This window comes from Balaenoptera borealis (assembly GCF_965194805.1).
Source record: "Balaenoptera borealis genome assembly, chromosome: 2".
In the NCBI taxonomy this organism is placed as follows: domain Eukaryota; kingdom Metazoa; phylum Chordata; class Mammalia; order Artiodactyla; family Balaenopteridae; genus Balaenoptera; species Balaenoptera borealis.
In genome coordinates this window covers 128,217,127-128,241,138 of record NC_138867.1, presented here as the reverse complement: position 1 = coordinate 128,241,138, position 24,012 = coordinate 128,217,127, and the positions used below count along the sequence as shown (strand labels likewise).

The 24,012-nt window shown below is 55.8% G+C and overlaps 1 protein-coding gene across 7 annotated transcripts; it reads right to left on the bottom strand.

Annotated features, from left to right (window-relative positions):
* Positions 1–3,730: 3,730 nt before the first annotated feature.
* SLC6A7 (solute carrier family 6 member 7) lies at positions 3,731–24,006 on the bottom strand. 7 transcript variants are annotated; one of them, XM_082381463.1, is made up of 14 exons: positions 23,804–24,002; positions 18,897–19,080; positions 17,072–17,203; positions 16,702–16,936; positions 14,893–15,031; positions 13,435–13,569; positions 12,418–12,521; positions 12,171–12,295; positions 11,392–11,504; positions 10,930–11,061; positions 10,338–10,437; positions 10,046–10,146; positions 9,300–9,467; positions 3,731–4,144 (listed from the first exon to the last, which is right to left on the bottom strand). In XM_082381463.1, exons 1-14 carry the CDS (start codon positions 23,834–23,836, stop codon positions 3,974–3,976), a joined length of 1,872 nt encoding a protein of 623 aa, XP_082237589.1. In that variant the 5' UTR covers positions 23,837–24,002; the 3' UTR covers positions 3,731–3,973. The 7 variants fall into 7 exon arrangements, with proteins under 7 accessions (XP_082237589.1, XP_082237587.1, XP_082237593.1 ...); XM_082381461.1 differs by having other exon boundaries at positions 4,047–5,548; positions 23,804–24,001; XM_082381467.1 differs by lacking the exon at positions 23,804–24,002 and adding an exon at positions 17,419–17,898 and having other exon boundaries at positions 4,047–5,548; positions 18,897–18,955.
* Positions 24,007–24,012: the final 6 nt, after the last annotated feature.

The following is a 24,012-nucleotide window of genomic DNA, read 5'->3' as shown; positions in this document are numbered from 1 at the left end:
AAAATTATTTATTTATTTTTGGCTGTGTTGGGTCTTTGTTGCTGCACACGGGCTTTCTCTAGTTGCGGCGAGCGGGGGCTACTCTTCATTGCGGTGCGCGGGCTTCTCATTGCGGTGGCTTCTCTTGGTGCAGAGCACGGCCTCTAGGCGCACGGGCTTCAGTAGTTGCAGCACGTGGGCTCAGTAGTTGTGGCTCACGGGCTCTAGAGCACAGGCTCAGTAGTTGTGGTGCACGGGCTTAGTTGCTCCGCGGCATGTGGGATCTTCCCGGACCAGGGCTCGAACCCGTGTCCCCTGCCTTGGCAGGCGGATTCTTAACCACTGCGCCACCAGGGAAGCCCTTTTTTTAAAATTTATTTATTTATTTATTTTTTAATATGCATCAAGCAGCTATATTACCTCATATAATCCCCTGCCAGGAGAAAGTTATTCTCCCCATTTGACATCTGAGGACACCTGGGTTCAGAGAAGGGCAGTAGATTCAGCTGGTCACACAGCCAGTGAGCAATGGAGTAGAGATTGGGCTCTGACCAGTGGATGTCCAAGTCCTCCTGGGCTGCTACCCACTCCAATACTCGAAGGGATACAGCTCACAGATGCTGTGGGCTTTAGTGGGAAAAGACTTTTTTCCCCCAAATGAAAAGTGATCCTGGATGGGGGCGCTGGGAGGAGGCCTCCATGTGGCCAGAGGGGGAGGGCTGCTGCTCTGTCCTGGGGGAGAAGGTCAGGCAGCAGGAAGTCAGGCGGACATGCAATAGGGGTGCTGACCAAGGCTCTGCGGGTGGGAGGCGCCCCTGGTTGCCCTTCCAGGGCAAGACCAGCGTCAGCGAGGCCTCAGGCCCCAGAGGGAGTGGCCTGGAGCTCAAGGAGCCAAACTTTCCATGAGCCACTAGCAAAAAATGAGTCTGGAGAACAATGTCCACCGCAGACCCGGAGGCTCTGCAACCCGGGTCACGTGGAATTCGGAGGGGCTGGGACTGTCTTAACTCTTCGCTCGCTGTCCCCAGAGCCACCAAGAAACTGCTTTTAGATTGATGCTGCATCCATTGTGCAAAACTGTGAACTGGCACTGTGGGTCCCCAAGGCCACACAGCCAGGAGGGGCAGAGCAGGGACTGACCCCAGGTCTGTGTGGCTGAGCAGCACACCCGCCCCCCCTGCTGCCCCACGCACTCTGGGGTCCAAGGAGCGTGATGTAAGGGTCTTCACTGCACGGAAATTAAATGGGTTGTCTCAGAAGACCGTGAGTGCTCTGTGCAGGCTGGGCTGGGCAGGGCTGGGTTGCCAGGGCTCACCAGATGTAGGGCTGAGCCAGCCCCCCTGAAGACCCCAGGAGTCCATACCTGGGGGTGATAAAGACTGTATGGAGGTGGGACCTGAAAGGATGGACAGGATTCCAGTGGGTAGATGGAGAAGGCACTGGGTCAGGGAACCTGGGCCTATTCAGGGAACCATGCGGAGATGAACTTGGCGGGGGTGGTGGAGGGGGCAGGGCCTACTGAGGACCAAACACCAAGATAACCAGCGGGACCCCCAGTGTTATCTGTTGACCCTAACTTGACCTTGGGAATATGGCTGCCCTAATGGTGTGGCCTCTCTCTCCTCTGCCCCACCCCCACCCCCATTTGCTCTCACAGATCATAGGCTGGAAGTCACGGCAGATGGTCCACGGCCCCATCTCAGTGCCTCTCAGTCTCTAATGACTCCCAGAACAGGAATGAGGGGCCCCAGGTCACCCCTCCATCACACCCCAGCCAGGCACATCCACTGCCTCCCGGGGCCCCCCATCAGCCTCCCAGGGTCAGGGGTCCATGGACACAGAGATTAGCGAAGACAGGAAGCAGAGCGCTGAGCAGGGCTGGGGAGCCCTGGGCCTGGCTTCAGCTCTAGGCCACTCTCACCGTGGATCCCCAGGCAAACTCTGCCTCTCTGACTGCTAAGCCCCTAATTCTGCCGAGCTGTCGGCCTGCACCGAGAGGCCGACAGGAGGCCCTAAATGCTCTTTTACACTTTCTGAATCAGTTTCCCACATTTAAAAATGGGAACTGTCTCATGAAAATCCAGATTTCCCTCTTCTCTTAAAAAGCCAGGATATCTGGAGACCTGGGCCCACACTTCTGAGGGGTAGCTCCCCCTTAAGGGAGGCATCATGCCTTCTTCTCCAGTTCATCACAGTCCCCACCAGGCCCTTTTGTCTCTCCAACACTCACTAAGGGTCAGTTGCCACTTACTCTCCCACTTACACCCACAGCTTTGCTCGCCGGGGTTCCCTGCCTGGCCCTGTAGGCACTTGGGTTTGGCACCTGCTGGGACATTCTAGGATTCCAGGTTGGGGTTCTACTCCAGACAGGGCTGATGTCTCCTGTCCGATGTGTACTATGCGCTCAGGGATGCCTCCAGCTGTGGGTCCCTGGTCCTTAATCAGCTCCCACTGCAGTCGGGGCCTGGCTGGCATCTGGTATGAGGCAGGGAGACCTTAAGTCAATATGGGGATCAGGATGGGAGCAGTAGGGAGATGGCATGGGCAGCAGAAGAAGCAGAAGCATGGGGCAGCTGGAAAGGCTGTCGGAGCAGCGGAAATGGGAAAAGCAGGACAGACTGGAAGACTGGGCCAGGGAGGACAGTCCAGGAACCGCAGGGCGGTGAGCAGGGGGAGTGGAGGCAGGAGGAAGCAGGGCAAGGGAGGTGAGGCTGGAGGAGCTGAAGCTGGTGGAGTCCGTAGATGCCTAGAATCCGCCAATTGCAGACTCGGAATCTGGGAAAAGAAAAGCCTAGACTCCTAGGATCCTCCACTCCTGACTTCCAAGATGCAGGGCTACAGCCAAGAGGCTGGGTGAAGAGTACTCACAAGCCACGCTCAATCCTAGAGCTCAGGCTCAGTCCTAGAGCAAGCCCGGAGCGCGCCTCCTTCCGGGCCAGAGGTGGCTCTGGGGGTGCTGAGAGGGCCAGGCGCCAGGGGCTTTGTGAGCAAGGCTGGAGCCCGCCCCCGGGGTGTGGGAAGAAGCATTCTGAATTGTGAAGGCCATTCCTGCATCCTCTGCAAATTAGCAAACCCATCTCTCTTCCCCCACCTAGAGCCCCAAACAAAGGGGGGGGGGGTAGGAGGGGGTCCTGGCCCTTTGTTAGGGGAAATTTATTAATATCCGAAATATGCAGCAGCCCTTCCTCTCCACCCCCATTCAAAGCCTTTGCAAACACCTGGGCCTCGCATTTGAAAGGCACTGGGGCCCTTTTATATTGGCAAGGTCCTGCCAGGTGGGGGTGGGTAGAACCAGGAAATTCTTCCGGCCTGGGAAAGTCTTGGCTCCTCCCAATTCTACTCTTGGAGCTCCAACTGCAACTGCAGGTAAGGTTGGGAAAGAGCTGGGGAGGGAAGGAGGGCAGCTGGCCAGGGAAAGGAGATGGCTGACGGGCCCTGGTTTGTCCCCAGCTCTGCCTGTCTCTGCTGGGTAACCTTGAGCAAGTCTCTTCCCCTCGGTGGGCCTCGGTTTGTCCATATGTATAATGGGAGACTAGGTGGTCTTTAAGGGCCTTCCTCATCTTCATCATCCTTTCTAAGCCCCACCCACCGACCACTGCCACGGAGAAATGGCAAAGCTAGGGTCAGAAGCCAGGTGGGCCAGGAAAGGAGACAGCTGAGCCTCAGTTCCCTTATCTGTCCGACGGGAACCAGAAAGTTCTGTGCTGCCCACCTCGTGGCTCTCAGCAGTAAGGAGACAGGGTAAGAAAGATGACATCATTGGCGTTTATTAACAGAACACAGATGGGTTGGGGAAACACCAGCAGAGAGGGCACAGGGGCTGGCACAGCTGCACCAGGCCACCCTGCCCCATTGGAGGATGCCATGTGCAGGGGACCTGATCAGGCGTTTTCCCACCCCACCCTCATCTCTCAGGGAAGGAGGGACCCCAGGGCAGCCCCTCCCAAGCCTGGGGATTGAAGATGCCAAGGTCTCTGGCTACAGGCCTGGGGTGTCACCTGCCCTCTGCTCTCTGCCTCCACTCTCGTGTCCATGCCCAGGGACCCGCGTGCTGAAGCAGAGTGGGCAGCGCTGGGACCAGACAGCCATATGTGTGGACCACCTCCGAGTCTCTTAGTGGCCTGGTCGTCCACAGCCAAGGCCAATTCCCCAGCAGTGCCTGGAGCTGGAGGAAACAGTGAGGGCCGCCAGGACAAGGGAGGAGGGAAGAGAGGGGCCCTGGGTCCTGACTATGACCCCTCGTTCCCACCTCCACAGTGCAGGTCAGGCACCTCCCTCCCTTCCCCGGTTCTAATCATGCCCAGGGCTCCCCACACTAGAGGGCATGGGGTCCAGAGAGGGAAGTTGTGGGGTCCTCCTTCTTTCCCTCCCTCCACCCTCCTAATACCCAAGCTCAGGCAGTAGCCCCTCTGGTCTGTCCTCTGCAGGCTTCCCGCCTCTACCCTGTCCCCTCTATTCCACCTTGCACACTGAGCCAGAAGGATATTCTATCTAAAGCACATGATCATGCAAATCCCCTGCCCACCCACGTCCCTGGCTTCCCCTCCCCATCAATCTTCATTCCCACTTGAATCCTTTTGTAACCTGGTAACACCTGCTTCTCCCACCACTCTCCCGCTCTCCTCGCTCACTCACCCTTGGTCTCTCCCCAGGCCGCCTCCTGGTCCCAGGGGAGGAGAAGGGGGCTATATTCTGACCTCCACACCTTGGCTGGATCAACGCCTTGGCCAGAGGCCCTCCCCACCCTGCCGTCCTCTTCCTCTCTCTCTCTCCAAACTTGCCCATCCTCCAGGGCCGTCAGGTCCCACCTCCTTCAGGAAACCTGGCCTGCACACGTGAACCCACAGGGATCTTTCTCCCACTTGACTTGATAACCCTTGATGCCCGGGGCCTCATGGGCCTCGAGACAACCTGAGTGTCCCTGCCCAGCTCAAGATTCTGATTCGTTTAAGTGTATGGGGCAGGCTCCCCAAGAGAAGAGAAGGGACTGGGCCCTGAACAGAGATGAGAGGGTGGTGCCAGCTGCCACATGAGAAAGGGAGCTGGCTGGTCAGCAGGCCTGGGGTCCAGTCCCTTCTGTCGTGTGACCTTGGGCCTCAGTCTGTCCATCTGTGAAGTAAGGGCTGAGCTGGCTCATTCTCAGCTTTGAGTGTGTGTGTGTGTGTGTGTGTGTCTGTGTGTGTGTGTGTGTTGGGAGTAGACAGAGGTTTTAGGAGAGGCAGAGGCCACAAAGAGGGTCTTGCTCTGGGGACCGGCATCACCATGGCAACCTCCCGCAGCCTCAGGCCTCTCAGAACCCCAGAGGGTGCGTGGCAACCCTTGGGGACCGGCAGGGCCTCCTGTCTGCCTGCTTCCCATCTCACATCATGGATTCCTCCTCCTCTGCAATCTCTCGGTCCACCTCGATGGCCGTGTTCTCGAAGCTGGTGATGCCCCCGTACTTGCGCATGTGCACCATCAGTGGCTTGGGGGACTGGCTCCCGGCCAGCGTGGCCACGTACATGCCTGTCCGGTTCTCCTCCAGCGACGGGCCCCAATCTAGGGCTGGCCGGCTGGCCTGCTGGAGCCGCTGCAGCAGAGCAACCACAGGGCTGAGAACCAGGGCTCAGGGACTGCTTCCAGGGTCACCGGCAAAACACTTACCGCGCCACCTGGATTAGTCTGTGCAACAACCCGGGGAAAGGGCGGGGGCACTGTCACTTCCCCAAGGGAGTGAGTCACATGCCTGGGGAGAATTCTGCACTGCCACTCACAAGTTGGGTGGCCTTTGGGCACGGAATTTAAGCTCTGCTTCCAGCATCTGTAACTTGGGAATCATGATGCCTTCAAAGGGTGGTTAGGAAGGCACTGGGGCGAAGCACTCAGCAGGGTGCTGGGAACAGAGTAAGGCCCAGTAAATGGTGGCTGTTGTTATGGTTACATGGCAGGCAGTCCAGGAGTCCACTCTGGGTCCCTCCCCTAAATGCTGAGTCCTGAAGAGCTGGGAGCTTTGGGGAGAGAGCCATGCACTGGGAAGATGGAGACAGAGTGGCCATGGTCGGTCTGACTCAGATGTCTGACCTTTCCCTCTCCAAGCTCCAGTTTCCATGGAAGGAGGGAGCTAAGGTGATGACTAAGCCTGGACATTCTAAGGTTCTGTCTTCCTCAGACCAAATTCCCAAAGCCCTCTGCCTGCCCTGCCAGGGAGAAGAGCCCCAAACTCTTCAATGAAGGGGGACAACCAACATTAAGTGGAGCCTACTGGGTGTACATTCCAAGGGAGATAATGTGTGCCATGCCCTTAGCGTGGGGCCTAGCACAGCTCTATACTCAAAGCACGGTGATGCCCATTAAAATGTATAGACAGCAATGTTATCCCACCACTCAGGAACCTGCCAAAGGCTTGTCATCTCACTTGGAACGAAATCCAAAGTGCTCACATGGCCGCCATGTCCTGACCCCTGTCTACCTTCGTGATCTTGGCTCCCGCCACTCTCTCTCCACCCCCTCTGATCCAGTCTCGCTGACCTCAAACTTGCCGGCCCCTCCTGCCTCAGCGCCTTTGCACTGACTGTCCTTCTGCCTGGAATGCTCTCCCCTTAGACATCTAAACCAATCACCTTGGCGATTTCGTCAGGTCTCTGTCACCTCCTCAGAGAGGTCTCCCCTGGTCACCCTGGCCAGAACACCGTCCTCCATCACTCTCTATTCCTGTACTCTGGTTTTGTTAGGTTTTGTTTTGTTTTTAAGTATTGCACTTACCACTGCCTTCATGTGTTTGTTTGTTTATTGTCCGCCTCCCGCATTAAAATACAAGCTCCCTGAGTTTAAGGACTTAGATTTGTTTACAGCTGCACACTAGTGCCTAGACCAAGGTTTCTCAACCTGAGAGCACCACTGACATTGTGGCCTAGGAGGTGTTCTGCCCATTGAACCCTGTGTAGCAGGATCCCTGACCTCTAGATGCCAGTAGCATTCCCCCTCCAACCCCACCCTCTCAGGACAATCAAAAATGTCTCCAGACATTGCCAAGGGTACCCTGAGGGCAAAATCACCCCTGATTTTGAGGTGAGAACCCTCCAGCTTAGAACTGAGCACTCACCGGGTCCCAGCTCTGTGCTGAGTATGGACTTATTTAATCCTTACACTATCCCTATGAGAGGGGTATTATTATTACCTCCACCGCCCCACACACAGATGCTGTCTGAAAGTACGGTTCAGAGACGTTAGTTAAGTTGGCCAAGGTCACACCGGTGGGAAGCGGTGGTGTGGCATTTGAATCCAGGCAGTCTTGACCCCATCCTGAACTTTAAAAATACCCTGCTTTTCTGCCTGTCACAGTACTGACTTCATTGATGAGCTTTTTTTCTTCTCACAGCAACCGTATGGGCAGTTATCACTGTACTCATTTTTTTTCTTTTCTTTTTTTTTTTTTTTTTTAGGGGAAAGCACAAACGCAGTCCCCCACTACTACAAATTCTGCAGTCGAGTTTCCCACGTTTGGGGAAATCGCAGGGATCAGCACATCAGAGTGCAATGGATGAGCCGCGCACTGCAGAACCACCTTTGTGATCACGGTATCTCCCCTGACAGGTAAGGATCACCGTCCTCATTTTAAGGACTGAGAAAGCAAGGTTCAGAGAGGTGCGTTCACTTGCTTAGTTAGGGTCACAAAGCTGGCAAGTGGCAGACCCAGGATTCCGATCCTAGTGTGTCAGTGCTGGGAAGCTTGGTCTCTGAAGGTGGCACCCCTGAGTGGGGCAATGACTTCTCTGTGGGGCTCACCGATCCCCCAACAACCTGTCCCCTCCGCCTGGCTTGTGGGCAGCGGTGGCAGCAGGACAGGAGGGAGGCAAAGCAAGGCTTGGGAACCATGAGCTTCCTGGGAGCTGGAGCCCTCCTCCTTCCCTTCGCAGACACCCTGGCTCTCAACAAGGAGACAAGTTTCCTTTAGCAGCACAGGTGGGGCTCCTGAGGTTCAGAAGAGGAAAGGGGTTTGCCTCAAGTCGTACAGCAGTTGGAGGCAGAGCAGTGGCTGGACTCCAGGACTCTCCTGTGATCTGCGCAGTGTGACCACAGCGCACTTCTGCCAGGCAAGGGCTCTGAGCCTCCCTCCAGAAGCTGGAAGGTGGGGCAAGGGACAGCCAAGGAACAGTGGAGGTGTATGAGGTAGGGGGGTGGGCAGTAGTGAGCTGGTTAGCAGGCTGGGGAGGGGTGGAGGGGCACAGGAGCCCTGATTTGTAGCCAATCTCACTGTTGTAATTATCTCCACCCTTGTCAATTTCAAGCTCTCAATGGTTTAACAGCTGGGTCTCCTATTCCTGAATATTTAACAATTAGCTCTCATGAAGCAGTACTAGTGGCTCCAGCACACCTCTGATGGTGTGTGTGTGTGTCCCAAGGCGGTCTCTGGGCCCTAGCAGGCTCACTCAGCTCCGCTCACTATGACAGCCTCTTGCCACCAGAGGACTCCACACCCACGGCCTCAGAAGTGGAGGGCTCAGACACAGATGTAGAGAACAAACGTATGGACACCAAGGGGGGAAAGTGGGGGTGGGGGTGGTGGGATGAACTGGGAGATTGGGATTGACGTATATACACTAATATGTATAAAATAGATAAATAATAAAAACCTGCTCTATAAAAAAATTAATTAAATTAAAAAATTTTTTAAAAAAAGAAATGGAGGGCTCAGTGCGCAGAGGGCACTTGAGGCTCAGAGAGGGGCGGGATCTCCAGCAGCTGCACAGCATCCCAGCATGTCCACTGGGGTCCCCATTCCCCGCTTCCGAGCCTGCAGAATCCCATACCAAACAGCTTGCACTCTGTATGCTTTCTGGGTCTCTCCACAAAACCCTGGCCGTGGGCAGGGCTCCCCATCACCGGAGGAGGGTGACAGCCCACGCCTGGGGTCCTTCAGTGTTGCCTCTGACCCTGAGTTCCACAGGGAAGCTAGCGACCCGAGTTCAAGTCCTGACCCCTGCCCAGCTCACCATGGGACCTTGGATAAGTCCCTTGTCCTTTCAGGTTCCCCCAAGACACGTGGGCACTGGCCAGTATCCATGGTCTTTGGATTGTGCCCCTCCCTTGCCAGGGGCCCCGGGTGGTGGGAGGGGCCACAGGACAGGACTCTGGCCCCAGAGCCTGCCACAGACCAAGCAGATCTGAGCTGATTCATAGCCCAGGCTACTGGTTAGAAAAAAATGCTCTTCCCAGTTAAAAGAATCCTTAAGGCCCTGGAAAAGGTGTTGGAGCAGACGTGTCTTCTGTTCTAGAGGTTGGGCCCAGGGCAGGGCCACAGGTCGGGGGGCTGGGAGCAGGCAGGGGTGGGGCAGACTCACCTCCCAGAGCGAGCCCTCCTCTCGAAGCACAGCCACCAGCATGCCGGCTGGGATCATGAGGCAGGACAGCAGGCCCATCAGGATGCCCAGCAGCTCCGCCCAGGCTGGGAAGCGGTAGCTGCCATATTCTGAGGGCTGGTACTTGACGATGCTATACACCAGCAGGGCCTGCAGGTGGGGGGCTCCCAGCATCAAAGTGGGCCTCGGGCATGGCCCAGGGCTCGGGATAGCCCAGGTCTGAGCTACCTTAAAGCCTGAGATAGCTCAGCCCAGGGCCATCCCAAGGCCAAGAGCCCAGCCCAGAACCACCCAGTTTCCGAGAGATCCCAGTCCTAAGCTGTACCAGAACCTGAGATGGTCCATCTTTGGAGCCTTTGCAAGTCCTCAGACAGCCCTGCCCCAAGCTGACCCAACGCCAAGACCTGAGACAGCCCAGCTCTGAGGCGCCCTAGTTCCTGAGACGGCCTACCCCTGAGCTGCTCTGACCCCAGCCTTAAGGCTCTGAGGCCTGAGAAAGCCCCACTCATTTTGCCAGCCAAACGCAGGACCAGGCTCAGCACAGCTACAAAAGCTGGGGGCATCAAGGGGGAGGCGAGTAGACCAGGATCCCGGTGCCCGCTCCACCCCTCAGCCCCGACAGAAGTCCACCGTGGGCCAGGGCAGTCCTACCAGACTGAACGCCCAGAGGGGCCCTGCTCTCAGCCCTGAGTCCCCAGCCAGCAGCCCTCCCTCCCACCCCCGGTTACCAGGAGCGTGGCCGGGGACAGGAACAGCCAGCAGGCCCTGAAGTAGAGGCCCGGCTTGAAGCCCAGCATCATGTGGATATCCCGGCAGAACCTCTGGATGCCTGCACAGGGGAGGGAGGAGAATGGTCCCACCCGCAGCCCCACAGGCGCCAGCAGCCCCTCCTCCACTCCAGCTGCCCCCACCGGAAACCCTGGCCCTCGGGACCAGGAACCCAGTGCAGGGGGGCTCCAGGGTAGACTCCCACTCTCCCATGGTGGGGAGCCTGACACCGCCTCCCATGGCCCCTCTCACCATACACCCGGGTGACAGCGAGGCACGTGGTGATCACCACCACCATTAGCCCGAAGCTGGCGCTGTAGTCGTCCAGAAGGACCAGCCAGTACATGCCCCCCTGGAACACAAGTTGCAGCTCTGGGGTCCCCTCATCCCAGCCTCTCTCCCTGATGCCACCCCTTCCCCAGGCAGGAAGTGAGCAGGAAGCAGCCAGACCGGCGGGGAGGGCAAGATGATGACAGCGTGACTGCTGTCTGCCTGCCGAGCCCTTTATACACATCATCTGATTTGAGTCTCACAACAAGCCTAGACGTAGACCCCATTTTATCAGTGGGAAAACAGCCTCAGGGAGGTGAAACCACTTGTCCTGAGGTCACTTAGCAAATGCAGGAGCGAGGCTTGAACCCAGGTCTTTCAGACTCCAATGTCAGGACTCTGGGTCATAGGCCAAGCTGCCCCTTGGGAGAGAGGGCCTGGGGTGGATTAGGTTCCTCCCAAGGAGGAAGAAGCAGGTAGCTCAGGGAGTGCTTGGCCTGGCCTCAGACAGTGCCGCAGGTGTCTGCCCCAGCCTTGCCCACCAGCTGCCCGCCCACCCCGCAGCGCCACTCACATCCGTGGTGAGGACCAGCCCCATCAGGTACATGGCCACACAGATGAGCCCTGAGAACACAGCCTTCTTGGGCCGCAGGTAATACGGGAACTCATCTGTAACAGCTGTCACAATGGTCTCCAGGAAGGCAAACTGCAGGGGGGAAGGGGGGGGGTCAGAGTTCTGTCCCACCACAGACATACAAACACACACAGATACACATCCCACAGACACAGATACACACACGCCACACATACACACACAGGTACACACATAGATATACACAGACACATCACACAGGTACACATCACACACATGCCATACACACAGACACATCACACGAAGACATACACAGATACACAGTCATACATCTCACACACGCACAGACACACATATAGATACACACATCACACGCAGATACACACGCATAGAGACACAGACACACACCACAAGGTGCACCCCCACTGGCGTGGAGCAGCTCACCTGGCTGTCCAAGCCAAGAGTCAGCAGCATGAAGAAGAAGAGGAAGGACCAGAAGGGCGACAGAGGCAGCATGGTCATGGCCTGTGGATAGACGACAAAGGCCAGGCCAGGGCCTGGGCCAAGGGCACACGGGGTCAGCAGTCTGGGGAACGCGGGGGTCCCACATACGTACTCAAACGCACATGGTCGCTTACACCCACTTGGGCACACTTGGTTCAGCCAGACCCAGAGATGTACACTCACTGCACACTTCCAACACTTTCTTAATTTTTAGGATACAGGCCAGCACACTGTCGGTGCTCCATAAACAAAGGTTGATAAAATAAATGAATTAATAATGAGTACACGAGGTAACACAAGACCAAATAGAAAACCTCATTTGAATACACTTCTGTACACAATCATTTGCACAGACAGTTCCACGAACACACATACTCAGACACTCCCATTGGCACAAGACACTGATTCACATCATTCAAACCCTCAATGAACTTGCACAGCCATCTGCACACAGGTTGTGACTCATCTGGACAAGCAAGGCAAGTTCCTAAGATGCGACAAAACAAGACACTCTCCTACAGAAAGTCACTTATCTCCAGACACAGGTTGACACACACTCATTTGTACACTCATCCCTTTGCTCTAGGACACCCAGAGAGCAGCTAAGACACATTCATTCGTGTGCACGCACACGCACACGACATACCCATCCACAGCCTTGCTGTGCCACACGTATGTTAACTTGCCCAGCCCAGCTGTCCCCGACACACCCTCCTCACCTGCTTTGGCTACTTGGTCCACAGGCACACCCAGCTCCTGAGACATGTAGCCCAGCACGGAGAAGATGGCAAAGCCAGCCAGGATGCTGGTGATGGCGTTGCCCAGGGTGACGATGAAGGTGTCTCTGCCGGGAGAAGTCCAGGCACAGGCCAGGGTGAGCGGGCCAAGCCCTCACCCACGAGCCCCTCCCCAGCCAGCCACTCTCCTCCCCACTCCAGCCCCTGGGGTCTGGGAGGCAGCCCTGACCTATAGATGTTCTGGTGAAACGTGTTGTAGGACGCAAAGGTGAGGAGCCCCCCGAAGCCCACACCCAGGGAGTAGAAGATCTGAAGAGCAGCTTCGATCCACACCTGTGGCAGGAAAGGATGCAGATGGAGGGCAGAGAGAAGGGGCTGGCACCCCATGGTGTCCAGAGGAGGAAGAGGTGGGGCAAGAGCCGGTCGACAGGTCCAGGGATGCTGTGGTGACGAGCCTGGCTCACGAGTGACAGCGGCAGGAAGCAAGCCCTGCTCCGACACTTACACTGCAGGACCTGCGCAGATCCCTTCCCCTCTCTGGGCCTCAGTTTCCCCATCCAGGATCTAGGAGATACTCTCTAAGCTTGGTCCGGTTTTGAAGGAAGTAGTGCCTCGTGTAAATTTTCAGTAGATGCATACTGACAATAAGCCCCTGTAACCCCTTTACTTCCTCCCTAGAGTTGGAGGGACCTGAATTTGAATCCCAGCTCTACCATTTTTTATCTGTGTAACCTGGCCAGGCCACATCACCTCTCCAGGCCTCAGGACCCTCGTCTGTACTGAGGGGATAGGCACAGTACCTCCCTCATAGGGTGGTGGTAAGGATTACGTAACTACATACATGCAAAGTGCTAGAGCAGGGCCAGGCACAGTCATCCATCAACAAATAAGAAACGTTAGGTGTCAGTACCATTGTTGTTTCTATTATTATTACTAATGCCCTCCTTGGGGTTTGGAGTCAGACAGATCAGGGTGGAAATCCCAACTCTGCCAACTCCCTAGTCATGTGACCTTAAGCTTATCACCAACTCTTTTGCGCCTCAGCTTCTTCATCTGTAAAATGAGAGAATAATGTCTACTGCATAGGATTGTGACTAATAATCAAGGAAAGTGCCAAGCACAGCGCCTGGTACAGGGGGCTCACCATGTGGAAGATCCTTCCCCCCACCCCCTCTTTTCCCAGGGAGCCCTCTTTCCACTCCCCAGCCCGACTCCTCCCTCCGCACGCAGGCTTTGAGGGCCTCACCTTGGAAGACAACAGGTGGTGGAACTGCGGGGTGAGATAGAACTGGATGCCCTTCCAGGCCCCTGGGAGGGTGACTCCACGGACCAGCAGCATGAGCAGGATGAGGTAGGGGAACGTGGCCGTGAAGTACACCACCTGAGAGACAGTAAGGGGGGTGACCTTCCCTCTCCTCTGCTCCTCTCACAAATCCCCATCTTACCAACTCACCTGCCCAACCCAAGCTGGGACCAGCCACCGTGCTCTGTCTCCTTCCCTCACTCCCTCCACACATCACTGCTGTGTCCAAGGCTGTTCCCACCCTTCCACTCTCTCCAGCTCCACTGCACCCTGGTCCAGGCCCCCTGCAAACCCAGCCTGCATGGTCATCAGACATTGGACACGCCCAAACTCCCCTCTGCCCCGTCTCTGCCTGTTCCCAGACCTCCAGCCTTGCCCTCAGCAAACACCATCAAGTCTCAAGCCCCTCGCCGCCTTGGCTTGCACCACGATGACCTCTCCTGGCTTTCTAATGGTCTCTACGCTGTCTTTCTAGTCTTTCTTTTAGTGGTTCTCTTCCTCGTGGACAACGTCTCTCAGCACTTTGCAGAGGGACAAGTTCTAATTTATAAATGATTGAGTAAACCACTCAGAAGGTTTCCAAGTCCTTCTGAAACAGCTTTATGGCCCTTCCTGCCCTTCATAACCTAAAATGGGCATCTGCGGCTTTTTCTTCCCAGCATCTAGCTGGCCTTCTTCAGATAACAGTCGCCTGACTTTCCCACCTGGCGCTGACTCCATTCCCAGCCCCAGCCAAGCCGAGCACTCCACCCTCCTGCCCACGGTGACTGGTTCAGGGATGGGCATAAGACCTATGTATCCAGTGAGACTCAATTCTAGGATTTTTGAAACTTGGGGCAAGGGAGAACACTAAGCAGGTAAGATGTAAGCCTAGAGCTGCTAGGGGCAACCTCGTGAAAAATGTAGCCTGAGAAGGAAGCCAATCTGGAGGAAAGTACTGCTGAGACACCAAGAGAACAACATTCCTGATAACTCCAACTGAACCTCTAGATCCAGCCATGCCTGAAGCAGACCCTCTAGACTTTCCAATTGAGTGTGACAACTGGGTTCTAGTGCTTGCATTTCAAAGAGCCGTCACTCATACCCACCCTCCAAGCATTCAGTGAACACTTGCTGAGGTTCTTCAAAGTGCCAAGCACTAGGTTAGGAAAGAAGCTTGAATAACAGATAGGTCCCGCTCTTGGCGTGTCTCTAGTCTAGTGAGCCAGCCTAGCCACCGTCCAGGCTCACCTCCACATCTTTCTTCAGGCAGTGCCTCCCTCCCCCAGTCTCAATGCACTCTCCCACCCCCTCTTCCCAGTTGAAGTCCATTCATCCTCTCAGGCTCAGTCCACACCCTGCCTCCTCAGGAAGACCTCACCCTTCCCAGCCTCTCAAGCCTCCGGGGCCTCCCAGCTTCACCTTGCCTGAGGACTTCACACCCTTGAGGATACAGAGGAACACGATGACCCAGGCAAGCAGCAGGCAAAGGCAGAGGTTCCAGCGGATCTGCCCAGGACTTCCGATGCCCCGGCTGCCTTGGATGTGGAGAACGTAGCGGCTGTGGGAGACAAGGTCTGAATGTCCTCTGGTGACCCTGCCATGCTCCACAGACATGGAGTAAAGCTGTGGCCAGCCTGCGAGACTATCCTGGCTTTTTTCTATTTGATTCCTCTCCATCCTTCTCTGACCAGCTCAGCACCCACGAGGTGGGCCTCTACAGACCCCATCACACAGGCTGCCTTCCTCTTCAATTTCCATCTGGGTCTGGCTAATGGGAGGCAACAGCAGGAGACTGGATGATGGGTTGGGGTATTTGCACATACATGTGTACACATGTACATGCATGCACACCATCAGAGGGTCTGGCTGTGACTGCCTTCTTCTATAGCACAGCTTTTGTTGGGCAGCCCTTCCTCCAAGGCTTCAGATTTCCCCTGGTTCCAGTGACACTGCCTCCTTGCCTCAGGGGTGGCATGGCTGTCCCTCTTGCTGGTGCCTCACCTTTCCATGTGGATCCCCTCTGTAAAGTCCCTCCACTCACTCAACTCCCTTCAGCCCTGTGAGAGTGCCAATCTGCTTCCTGCCTGCTCCCCAACTGATGCAGTGGGCCATGGCGTTGCCATGGAGACCCCTGGCAGCTGCCAGTGACCATGTCATGTTCTTTGGCTTTTAGCTGCAGACCCAAGCCCTTCCCCACTGGTCAGACATACTCCTCAGCAGGTGCAGACACTTTGGATGGACTTTAAATGGATAAATGGATGGACCATGTAATATGTGCGGGTTGGAGATTAAAACATTTCAAGACATGGGGCTCATTTGGGGGAAAATTCCTAAGAGCAGCCTTTTGCAGGTAAAGGGTTGGGGGTATCTGATCTGTGTCCTCTGGTCAACCAATGGTCCCTACCTAGGAACAAGGCTACTCTGGAATGTTCCAGAACAAGATCAGGGATCAGGAGGCCTTGGTTCCAGTACTGCCTCTGCCAGTAAGTACCGAGCAAGCCTCTGGGCCTTGTTTTCTCAGCTATAAAGTGGGACTTTGGGACAGGCCAATGGGCAGCGATGCCCTTTTGATACCCACCATTCACAGGAGCTTGCAATGTGCCTGGCACTGTGTTAAGGGTTTTACCTGCATTACCTGCATAATTCTCATAGCAACCCCTTACTCTCTATAATAGTCTTCTCTCTCCTGTTAGACTAACATGAGATGGTCCTGTATGATCATGGCCTCTGCTAAGTGCCTTACCCACTAGTACAGTCGGTACTCAATAAATACAGATTGAAAGAACGAATGAGTGACTGACTGACTGATACCATCCTGTGAAGCAGGGACTGACTCTTATTACCCCCTTGAGCAGAGGAGGAAACTGAGGCTCCAAAAGTTGACGATTACTGTTATCATCAGCATTATTACTATCAGCTAGCATTTATTGAGCACTCACTATCTACCACGCTGGGCAGCACAATTTATATGCTTTCTTTCCTTTAATCCTCACAGTAACCTTCAAATACTATTAGCACACCGACTTCAAAGATAAAGCATCAGAAGCAAAAGAAATTGTTCAGGGTCACACAGCTGGCCAGGTGAAGAGCTGGGATTAGAACCCAGAGTCCGCCTAACACTAGCACCTGAGCTTGGCCTTTGAGGTGCATGCTGAGCCCCTCGGGGACACAGGCACACTCCTGCCCTCTGTCCCTCCCTGACCGCTGCTGGGCCGGCGGGGGCCTGACCTCCAGTACTCCTCGCTGGGGCTGACGGTGCTGGTGAGGTTGAGGGGCAGGGCCCCGTTGCCGTCCTTGGAGCCTCTGTGCTCGAGGCAGAGGTCCGTGTTCCACCAGTTGCCACAGTGCTCCCAGGGCAGGTTGCTGGTGAGGGAGGCGAAGAGGTAGAAGAGGACGTAGGCGATGATCATGTTGTAGTAGATGGCCACCAGGCCCACGATGAGCAGCATGGCCGCGCCGGCACCTGGGCGGGGGAGCGGGCGGCCTTCAGGCCAAGGAAGCCATCCCCTTCCTGGGTTTCACCTCCCTCTCTGCCTACAGGTTGTGGCGGGAACCTCCCCGCCTCCCTCAGGCTCAGAGCACCCCACTGAAGCCTCACCTTTGAAGAGGGGGCTGATTTTCCAGACAGCCAGGGGTCCCAGGCTGGAGAACTGGCCCAGAGAGAGCTCGAGGAAGAAGAGGGGGATGCCGCAGATGGCCAGCATGAGGAAGTAGGGCACAAGGAAGGCGCCTGCGAGGAGGAGGAGGAGGAGGAGGGAGGGTGGGGAGGGTCTGGGGGTGGGCTCCCCCTAAAACCCAGCTCTAGCCCCGCCCCACCCCTCCCCTGACTGGCAGGCACCAGCACTTCTCACGTGGATTAGGGCTGGGCACTGCAGGACTGTCTTCTCTTATGCCAGGAGATCACTGAGGGCCAAGGGGCCGGGGGTGGGGGCGGGATTTACTCACCTCTGTAGCCCCAGCGCCCAGGCCAGGACTGGGCTCAGAGCAGACATTGAGTGAATGAATGAACAAATGAGTGAATGAATAAGTGCATTCCCTGCCGGAGAAAGTACAAACCCCTCAGTACAGAAATCAGTGCCCTACAGAACGTGGCTCCAGCCTGCTGCCCTCGCCTCTCCCCAGCGCCACCTCAGATGCCTGTGGCTGCCTCCTATGGTCCCGTGTGCCCAGCATCCCTTCCCCTTTTCTTCTCATATCAGCAGCCAGCTCCTTTACAGGACTGCCCACCACCATATGGCTCTGGAAGTGCTGCCAGTCACACCAGCCAACCCCTGCCCACCCCTTCCTGGGCACACATCCCGAGGCAGGCCAATTAGATACCTTCCCTGCAATTCTATATAGATTCATTCAGAGAGAGCAGTGCTGGGAAGGAAGTCATTCCAGAGTTGTCTGTGGCCACCCCCGACCCACCTGTAAGGAGGAAGCCTGGTCCAGGGAAAAAAAGGAGGTCAGCACACAGAGAGGGAAGAAGCATCAGAACCAGGGAGAGGGAAGACAGAGACAACTATGGACATCCCTGAGTTCCTGGAGCTTTGGAGGTCAGCACTCGTCCCACACTTCCCAGTCATCCCAATTCATCTCGTCCTTGCTTCACCTAGTTTTACTTGGATTTCTGTCGCTCTGCCAATATGTGCTTCTTTAAGGAGTTTGGTAGAGTTGGGAGGAGACACAGTGCTGGTGGGAGCACATTGGCTCTGGAGACGATAGCCCTGGGGTGGAATGTTGGATCCCCATCGTGTGACCTTGGGCAAGGAACTTGGCCTCTCCAAGCACTGCTGCCTCATCAAGACGGTGCCCACCCAGGTGGTTGTCATCAGGGTTAAATGAGACAGGCCTGGAGAGCACCGAGCTTGGGGCCTGGCCGATGGTGAGTGCTAACCCCAGCTATTGTTAATGAGACTTAGAACAGCCACTTGATGGAGAGGCAGGGACAGAGAATCTGTTTAAGATGGAAGAGATGTTGTGTTTGCAGCGTGAATGGAAGGAACAAGAGAGGAGGCTAGATTGAAGATTCAAGAGCAGGAATGACTGATGGAGGGAGCGAGGCTCCGGAGGAGGTGAGGTGGGAGAGGAGGGTGGGGAGAAGAGTGAGAGCCCAGTGATCACTGACAGGCAGACACGGCCCTTTATCACGAAGTAGAGGCAGCCCCCTCTGCCCATCACTCAGGGCCCAGGACGCGCCAGGGCTTGTCGAGAGACCCGAGTGAGTATCCATGCTGGGGACGAGACAGGAAGGAGGAGACTGGGAGAGGAAAAGGGACACGGCAGGGTGAGCTCCCCCTTCCAGCCCCAGGTTACCGCTTCCAACTAATTCAGCCCAAGGTCACATAGGAGACAGTGGCCAAGGCCACTTAACACCTCACTCCACCCTGAGCCTTGGCCCATTGGACTAAATGCCCCTCACGCAGGCATCAGGCCCATACCTCCTCCGTTGGTGTAGGCTCGATAGGGGAAACGCCAGACGTTCCCCAGGCCTACACAGTAGCCGATGCAGGACAGCAGGAAGTCCAGCTTGCCTGTCCAGTTCCCCCGGTCTGCGGCAAAGTCCACGTCCAGGTCTACATCGCCCTGGTCACTGGGGGTCATCAGCAGGTCTGGGATGATGGGCTGCCAGTAAGAGAGACCAAAGGGGTGAGGGAGAAGGTGAGGCCAGGTTGAACTGGGACCCCCAAAATAAGAATATGGAATCAAACAGGGCTAAGTGCAAAGAACTCTGTTGGTTCAGATAATCAACCACTCTCACCTCAGCTGACAGGTTAATAGGCAGGAGCTCCTTGGGGTTTCAGGGGACTACAAACTTTTGAGACTAGCAGGGTGGCTCAGGCACTAAGAAAGCCACCTTGATCTTAGTTTGGCTAACACAGAGGTCCAATCAAGGGATGGTCCTATTTTGATGACGACAACGAACACGATCTTAATAACAGTTACCATGTGTGAGCACTTACCACGCACTCACTGCACTAAACATTTTGCTCACATTACCTGATTTCATTCCCAGAACAACTCTATGAGCTAAGTACTCATCGAAGGGAAACTGAGGCTCAAAGAGGTATTATGACACACCCACAGTTTTTACAAGGCTGGCTAGTGGGAGAACTAGGTCTCAGGCCCAGAGCTTCCTGATGCTGAAGCCCGGGTCTTCAACCACCCAATGCTGGAGTTCTTCTACTCCATTCTGGGCACCATATTTTAAGAAAGACACTGGCAGTTTGGAGCATGTGCAGCTGACTAGATTGGAGTGTATTCAGGAAAGGCAGTTACAGGAGGACAAGAGGAAGAAGTGGGGCCCCTTAGCATAGAAAGGACGGGGCATGGAGGGAATGTGGGCTCCCCTGGGCTTAGATTTATGCTGTGTGGCTCAAGAAGGCCTACTGAGGACTGTGAATTTTAGCTCACAAGCAGGAAGAAGCTACTGAAGCCCCAGTCTGCCTCAGAAAGTTGTAATCTTCCTGTCTCTGGAGGAAAGATGCATGCTCAGAGGGGAATGGGAACCAGCTGTCCCTAAGGTCCCCTCCTGTGATTTAAGGAGGGCAGGGAAGTCCACTGGGCATTCTCCCTTCAGGCTGGGGCTGGGCGATGGAGGCCTTCCTCCAGGTGCTTGGAACCCTGGCCCGAGAGATGAGTTAGTGTGTCCATGAGCTGTCCAGGCTTAGGGCTGGGAAGGAAGCCCAAAGTTACCAGGATGACTATCTAAAATTCAGACAGCAGTTCCCAGAAGTGACTCCAGGAATGGGGCAGGAGAAAGGGGCAGCTACACCTTTTCTGCTTGCCTCTGAAAGCCATGCCCCATGGCAGAGGAGGATGGAGCTGCAAAGAAGGCCCATTATCAAATCATGTTCATGGTTTTCAGAGAGAAGAAAGGACCCTCCTGCTTCCTGCTGAGGAACAACTGTGGGGAAACAATGATTCTACTGGACTGGGCATCAGGAGACCACGATTCTCGTCCCAGGTCTGTACCAATTCACTGTGCAACTTTAGGAAAGACTCTTTTGAGTCTTGGTTTCCCCATATGGACAGTGAAGGGATTGGATAGATCACTAATTCCAAAAACACGTCACTTGAAATGTTTGTAGATGTTTGGTGGAACAAAGGATTCTTGAATCAAAAAAGTTTGGGGAAAGCTGGGTTATCACAAGGTAAAACAGGTTTCTTTGCTGCAGGACTTGTCAGATCCTTTAATGGACCAATATGCGCTGTGACTCTCCAAGTAGGGACTAGAACAGACAGTATTCTCCAATTCTACTTAAGAAAAGGGTCTCAAGGAGCTAGGATGTCGGGATATACTTGGCAGAAATGCAAGTCTAGATAATCTTTAGCTAATAGTCTTCTGGCTCTGATGATCTGTGAGGCAAGATTCATCAAGGAGATTTCACCACAGTGGTCGAGGACCAGATCAGATCCCAGCACAGGGACTCAGCAAATAGCTACCACCCGATTTGTTTTATCCCCTAAAATTGCCCTTCCTGGCACCAGCGCAAGTAGGTGTCTGCACACAAATCAGGTGACAGAGGAAACCTTGCTGGGGATTTGTCATATGAGCATTGCTGGGATGAGGATGTGAAAGCAGAGTCCGAGTGTCACAGGACTGGAGGTGACAATGACACGGCTGCAATGACATGGTTAGGGCAACGGGCTCAGGTGGCAGAAGTGTGGTAACAGCATTGGGCTCTCAGTGATAGTGACAACCATGGTGGTGATCCTGCCTGAGGCTGGCTATTGGGCAGAGGGGCAGTGGTGATGGGGGCAGCCTGGCATGATTATGGGTGACGCTGACAATGATGAAGAGCATGAAGAAGCTGCTTTTCAAGCAACTGGGCTCCAAGGGTTGAAACAAATACGTTGCTGGTGGTTCTTTAGCTGTGATCTCAAACATGCTGGGGTGAGGATAGCAGCAGCTCCTAGACCTGTATGAAACCCACCCCTTCCCTCTGATGCCCCTTTCCCCAAGTCTTCCTCTCCAGCTGGGTGAGCATCAGCCCTCTGGAACCACTCCCTCCCAGGTGAACTCCAAGAGGGATGGGGTAGCAGCCAGTTGACAGTGGCCCCTAGTATTGGGTGGCGAGGCAGACCTGTCACCCTGTGACCGCCCCCCCCACCAGTCCCATTCAGGCCAGCTGGCAGGAGGCCCTGATAATGAGGTTCCTCTGATCCCCCCTGAGAAGTTGCTGCCCTTTCTATGTTCACAGAGCAGTCCTGGCTCTCTGTTTCCATGGTGACAAGAGTTCCAAGAGCAGGATGCTGCCAGCTCTTCCGTCCCCTCCTCCCCCAATCAGAGGGAAGCCTGCTCCTGCTCCAGGAACAGGGGATGGGGTCCTCCAAAGCTGAGCCAATCCAAAGCCCACATGGAGCCTCCAACCCCACCATGCGGTAAATCCCATGAGGCTGGCACAGAGAGGACAGAACTAACTGAGAGACAGAGAAAAGCGACAAAATCAATGGGGCAGGGTTGGAAGCTTGATGAGTTGCTTCACACTTCTGCCTGGGTGTGAGGCTCCCACCCCTGATCCCCCCACTCTCCACCCAGAGTCACACAGGAACACACATCTGAGTTTGCCAGACCACACCCCCTCTTTTAGGGGCCAACAGAGGTAGGTCACCAGCAGTGTCAGGGCTGGGAGAGGTACGACTTCCCAAGCCAAGGCTTTCATACCTCCTTCAGGATGAGAGAGACAGCAGGAATCTGGAGTCTGACTTCATCATTGTGCAGATTAGGAAAGTGAGTTTCAGAGGAGAAGGGGTGAGCCCAAGGTCAAACAGCAAGTTAAGGGCCGAGCAAAGCCAGGACTCAGACCTCTGACGCTCAGTCCTGTGCTCATCTCTGAATAACGTTGCTGTAGCTGGCACTTCCTCACTCCCCGACCCCCTTCTCCTGGAGACCAAGGGAGGGGACACTGAGGCCAGGGGTCCCACCCCTACCCTGCTGGCCCTAGGTGGCTCAGCCCACCTTCAGGAAAGCAGTAACCTGCACCCCTCAGTTTCCTTGTCTATAAATTGGGGATAATAAGACCTAGGGCCCAGAATTGTTGGAGGATTACTTGAGCTAAGGCTTCATACAACATGGCTATTTACATAATGAGTGGCCCTGTGCCAGTGAGGGGCGGGGGCTCTTGTGAGAAGAGAGAGGAAGGAGGAGAGAGTAGGATGGAAAAGAACAGGGGCTGGACTCAAGAAGACCCAAAAGACCCACAAATGACCCCAACAAGTCACTTATGTCAGGAAACAAAAAGGACCCACTTATCACAGTGGTTCCATGCTCAGCTGCCCAAGGGCAGAGAGCTTGAACGAGTGTATGGTGGCGGTGGGTCTTGCGGGAGAGGGGACCGTCCACCACACCAGCAGCTGTGAGTTCACAGTATCCCCCTCCCCCAGGACGGTGGGGCCTGCTTTGGTGCTACACACTGGGGATGGACCAGCGATGGTCCAGGTTAGAGAACAGACTTGCCCCAAGTCACAGGGTAAGCGGCATCTGTAGAAACAGTACCCAGGCGTTCTGACTCCTTGGCTAAGACTGGTACTTTTAAGCCAAAAGCTAGAAAACTTCCCCTGAGACTCTCCCTCCCCACATACATGTGACTTGGCTGGCAGGTCCAATCCCACAGGACAAGGTGGGGAGGGGCTGAGGTCTGGGCCCAGGGCTCCAGGAACACATAGACTTGGCCTTCTCTCTCATGCCAGCTTCCACCCCACCTCCATAGCCCTTGGGTCTCCCATTTCCTCCCTCCTCGCCTTTGCCTCCCTCGTGCCCTGCTGAGGGGCAGCCTGGGGTCTTAGCAGGGAAGCCAAAGCTGCCAGGAGAATGAAGGGGGCGGGGAGGGAGCAGGTGGTGGGCACTGCAGGGCAGGAGCACTGGCCGGAAACCAGGGCCCTGCTGCCGGCTCACAGAGGCTGCTTCAGCGCAGAGTGCACGGGTGAGGACCTGCTCCAAGCCCCCACCCGCGACCAGTCCTGCTCAAGGCTGTCTCAGCTATTCTAACATCTCCCACCCCCCCACATCAGCCCCTGGGGGAACTGGACCCGGGTACTGGGGAGGGGCGGGTGCCTGGCCCCAGCACCCCTACCTCGTGCCTCCTGTGGCTTGAGACACCTGTTCGCAGGACCTGGCCCAGTGAACCCCAGGCCCCATCACACTGCATCCGGACCCCCGGAAGGGGAAGGCCACCCTCCACCCCATGCAGGCTGTGACCCCGCCCCTCCCTGCAATCCAGCTCTGCCGGCCTCCTCCGGAGCCCTGAGCTGGTTGCAGGTGCCCTCTCCCACCCTCCCAGGGGGCTCGAGAGGGGGCGGGCCTCCGCACCCCTCCCTCAGGTGCGCCCCTGCCCTCGTGCCCTACCTTGCTGAGGTGAGCTCCCTGGAGCTTCTTCATCTTGGAAGGTGGGTCTCTGGGGCTTCCCGGCTGGGCTTTCCCTGAGCGCAGAGAGCGAGCGAGGGAGCAAGAGATCTCGCCGCCAGCCGGCTGCAGCGCCTTGGCCTCGGCGACTCCCGAGCACCGGCTGGGGAGCCGCGGGAGGAGGCGCTGCCGTCCGTCGGCTGCCGGGCGCT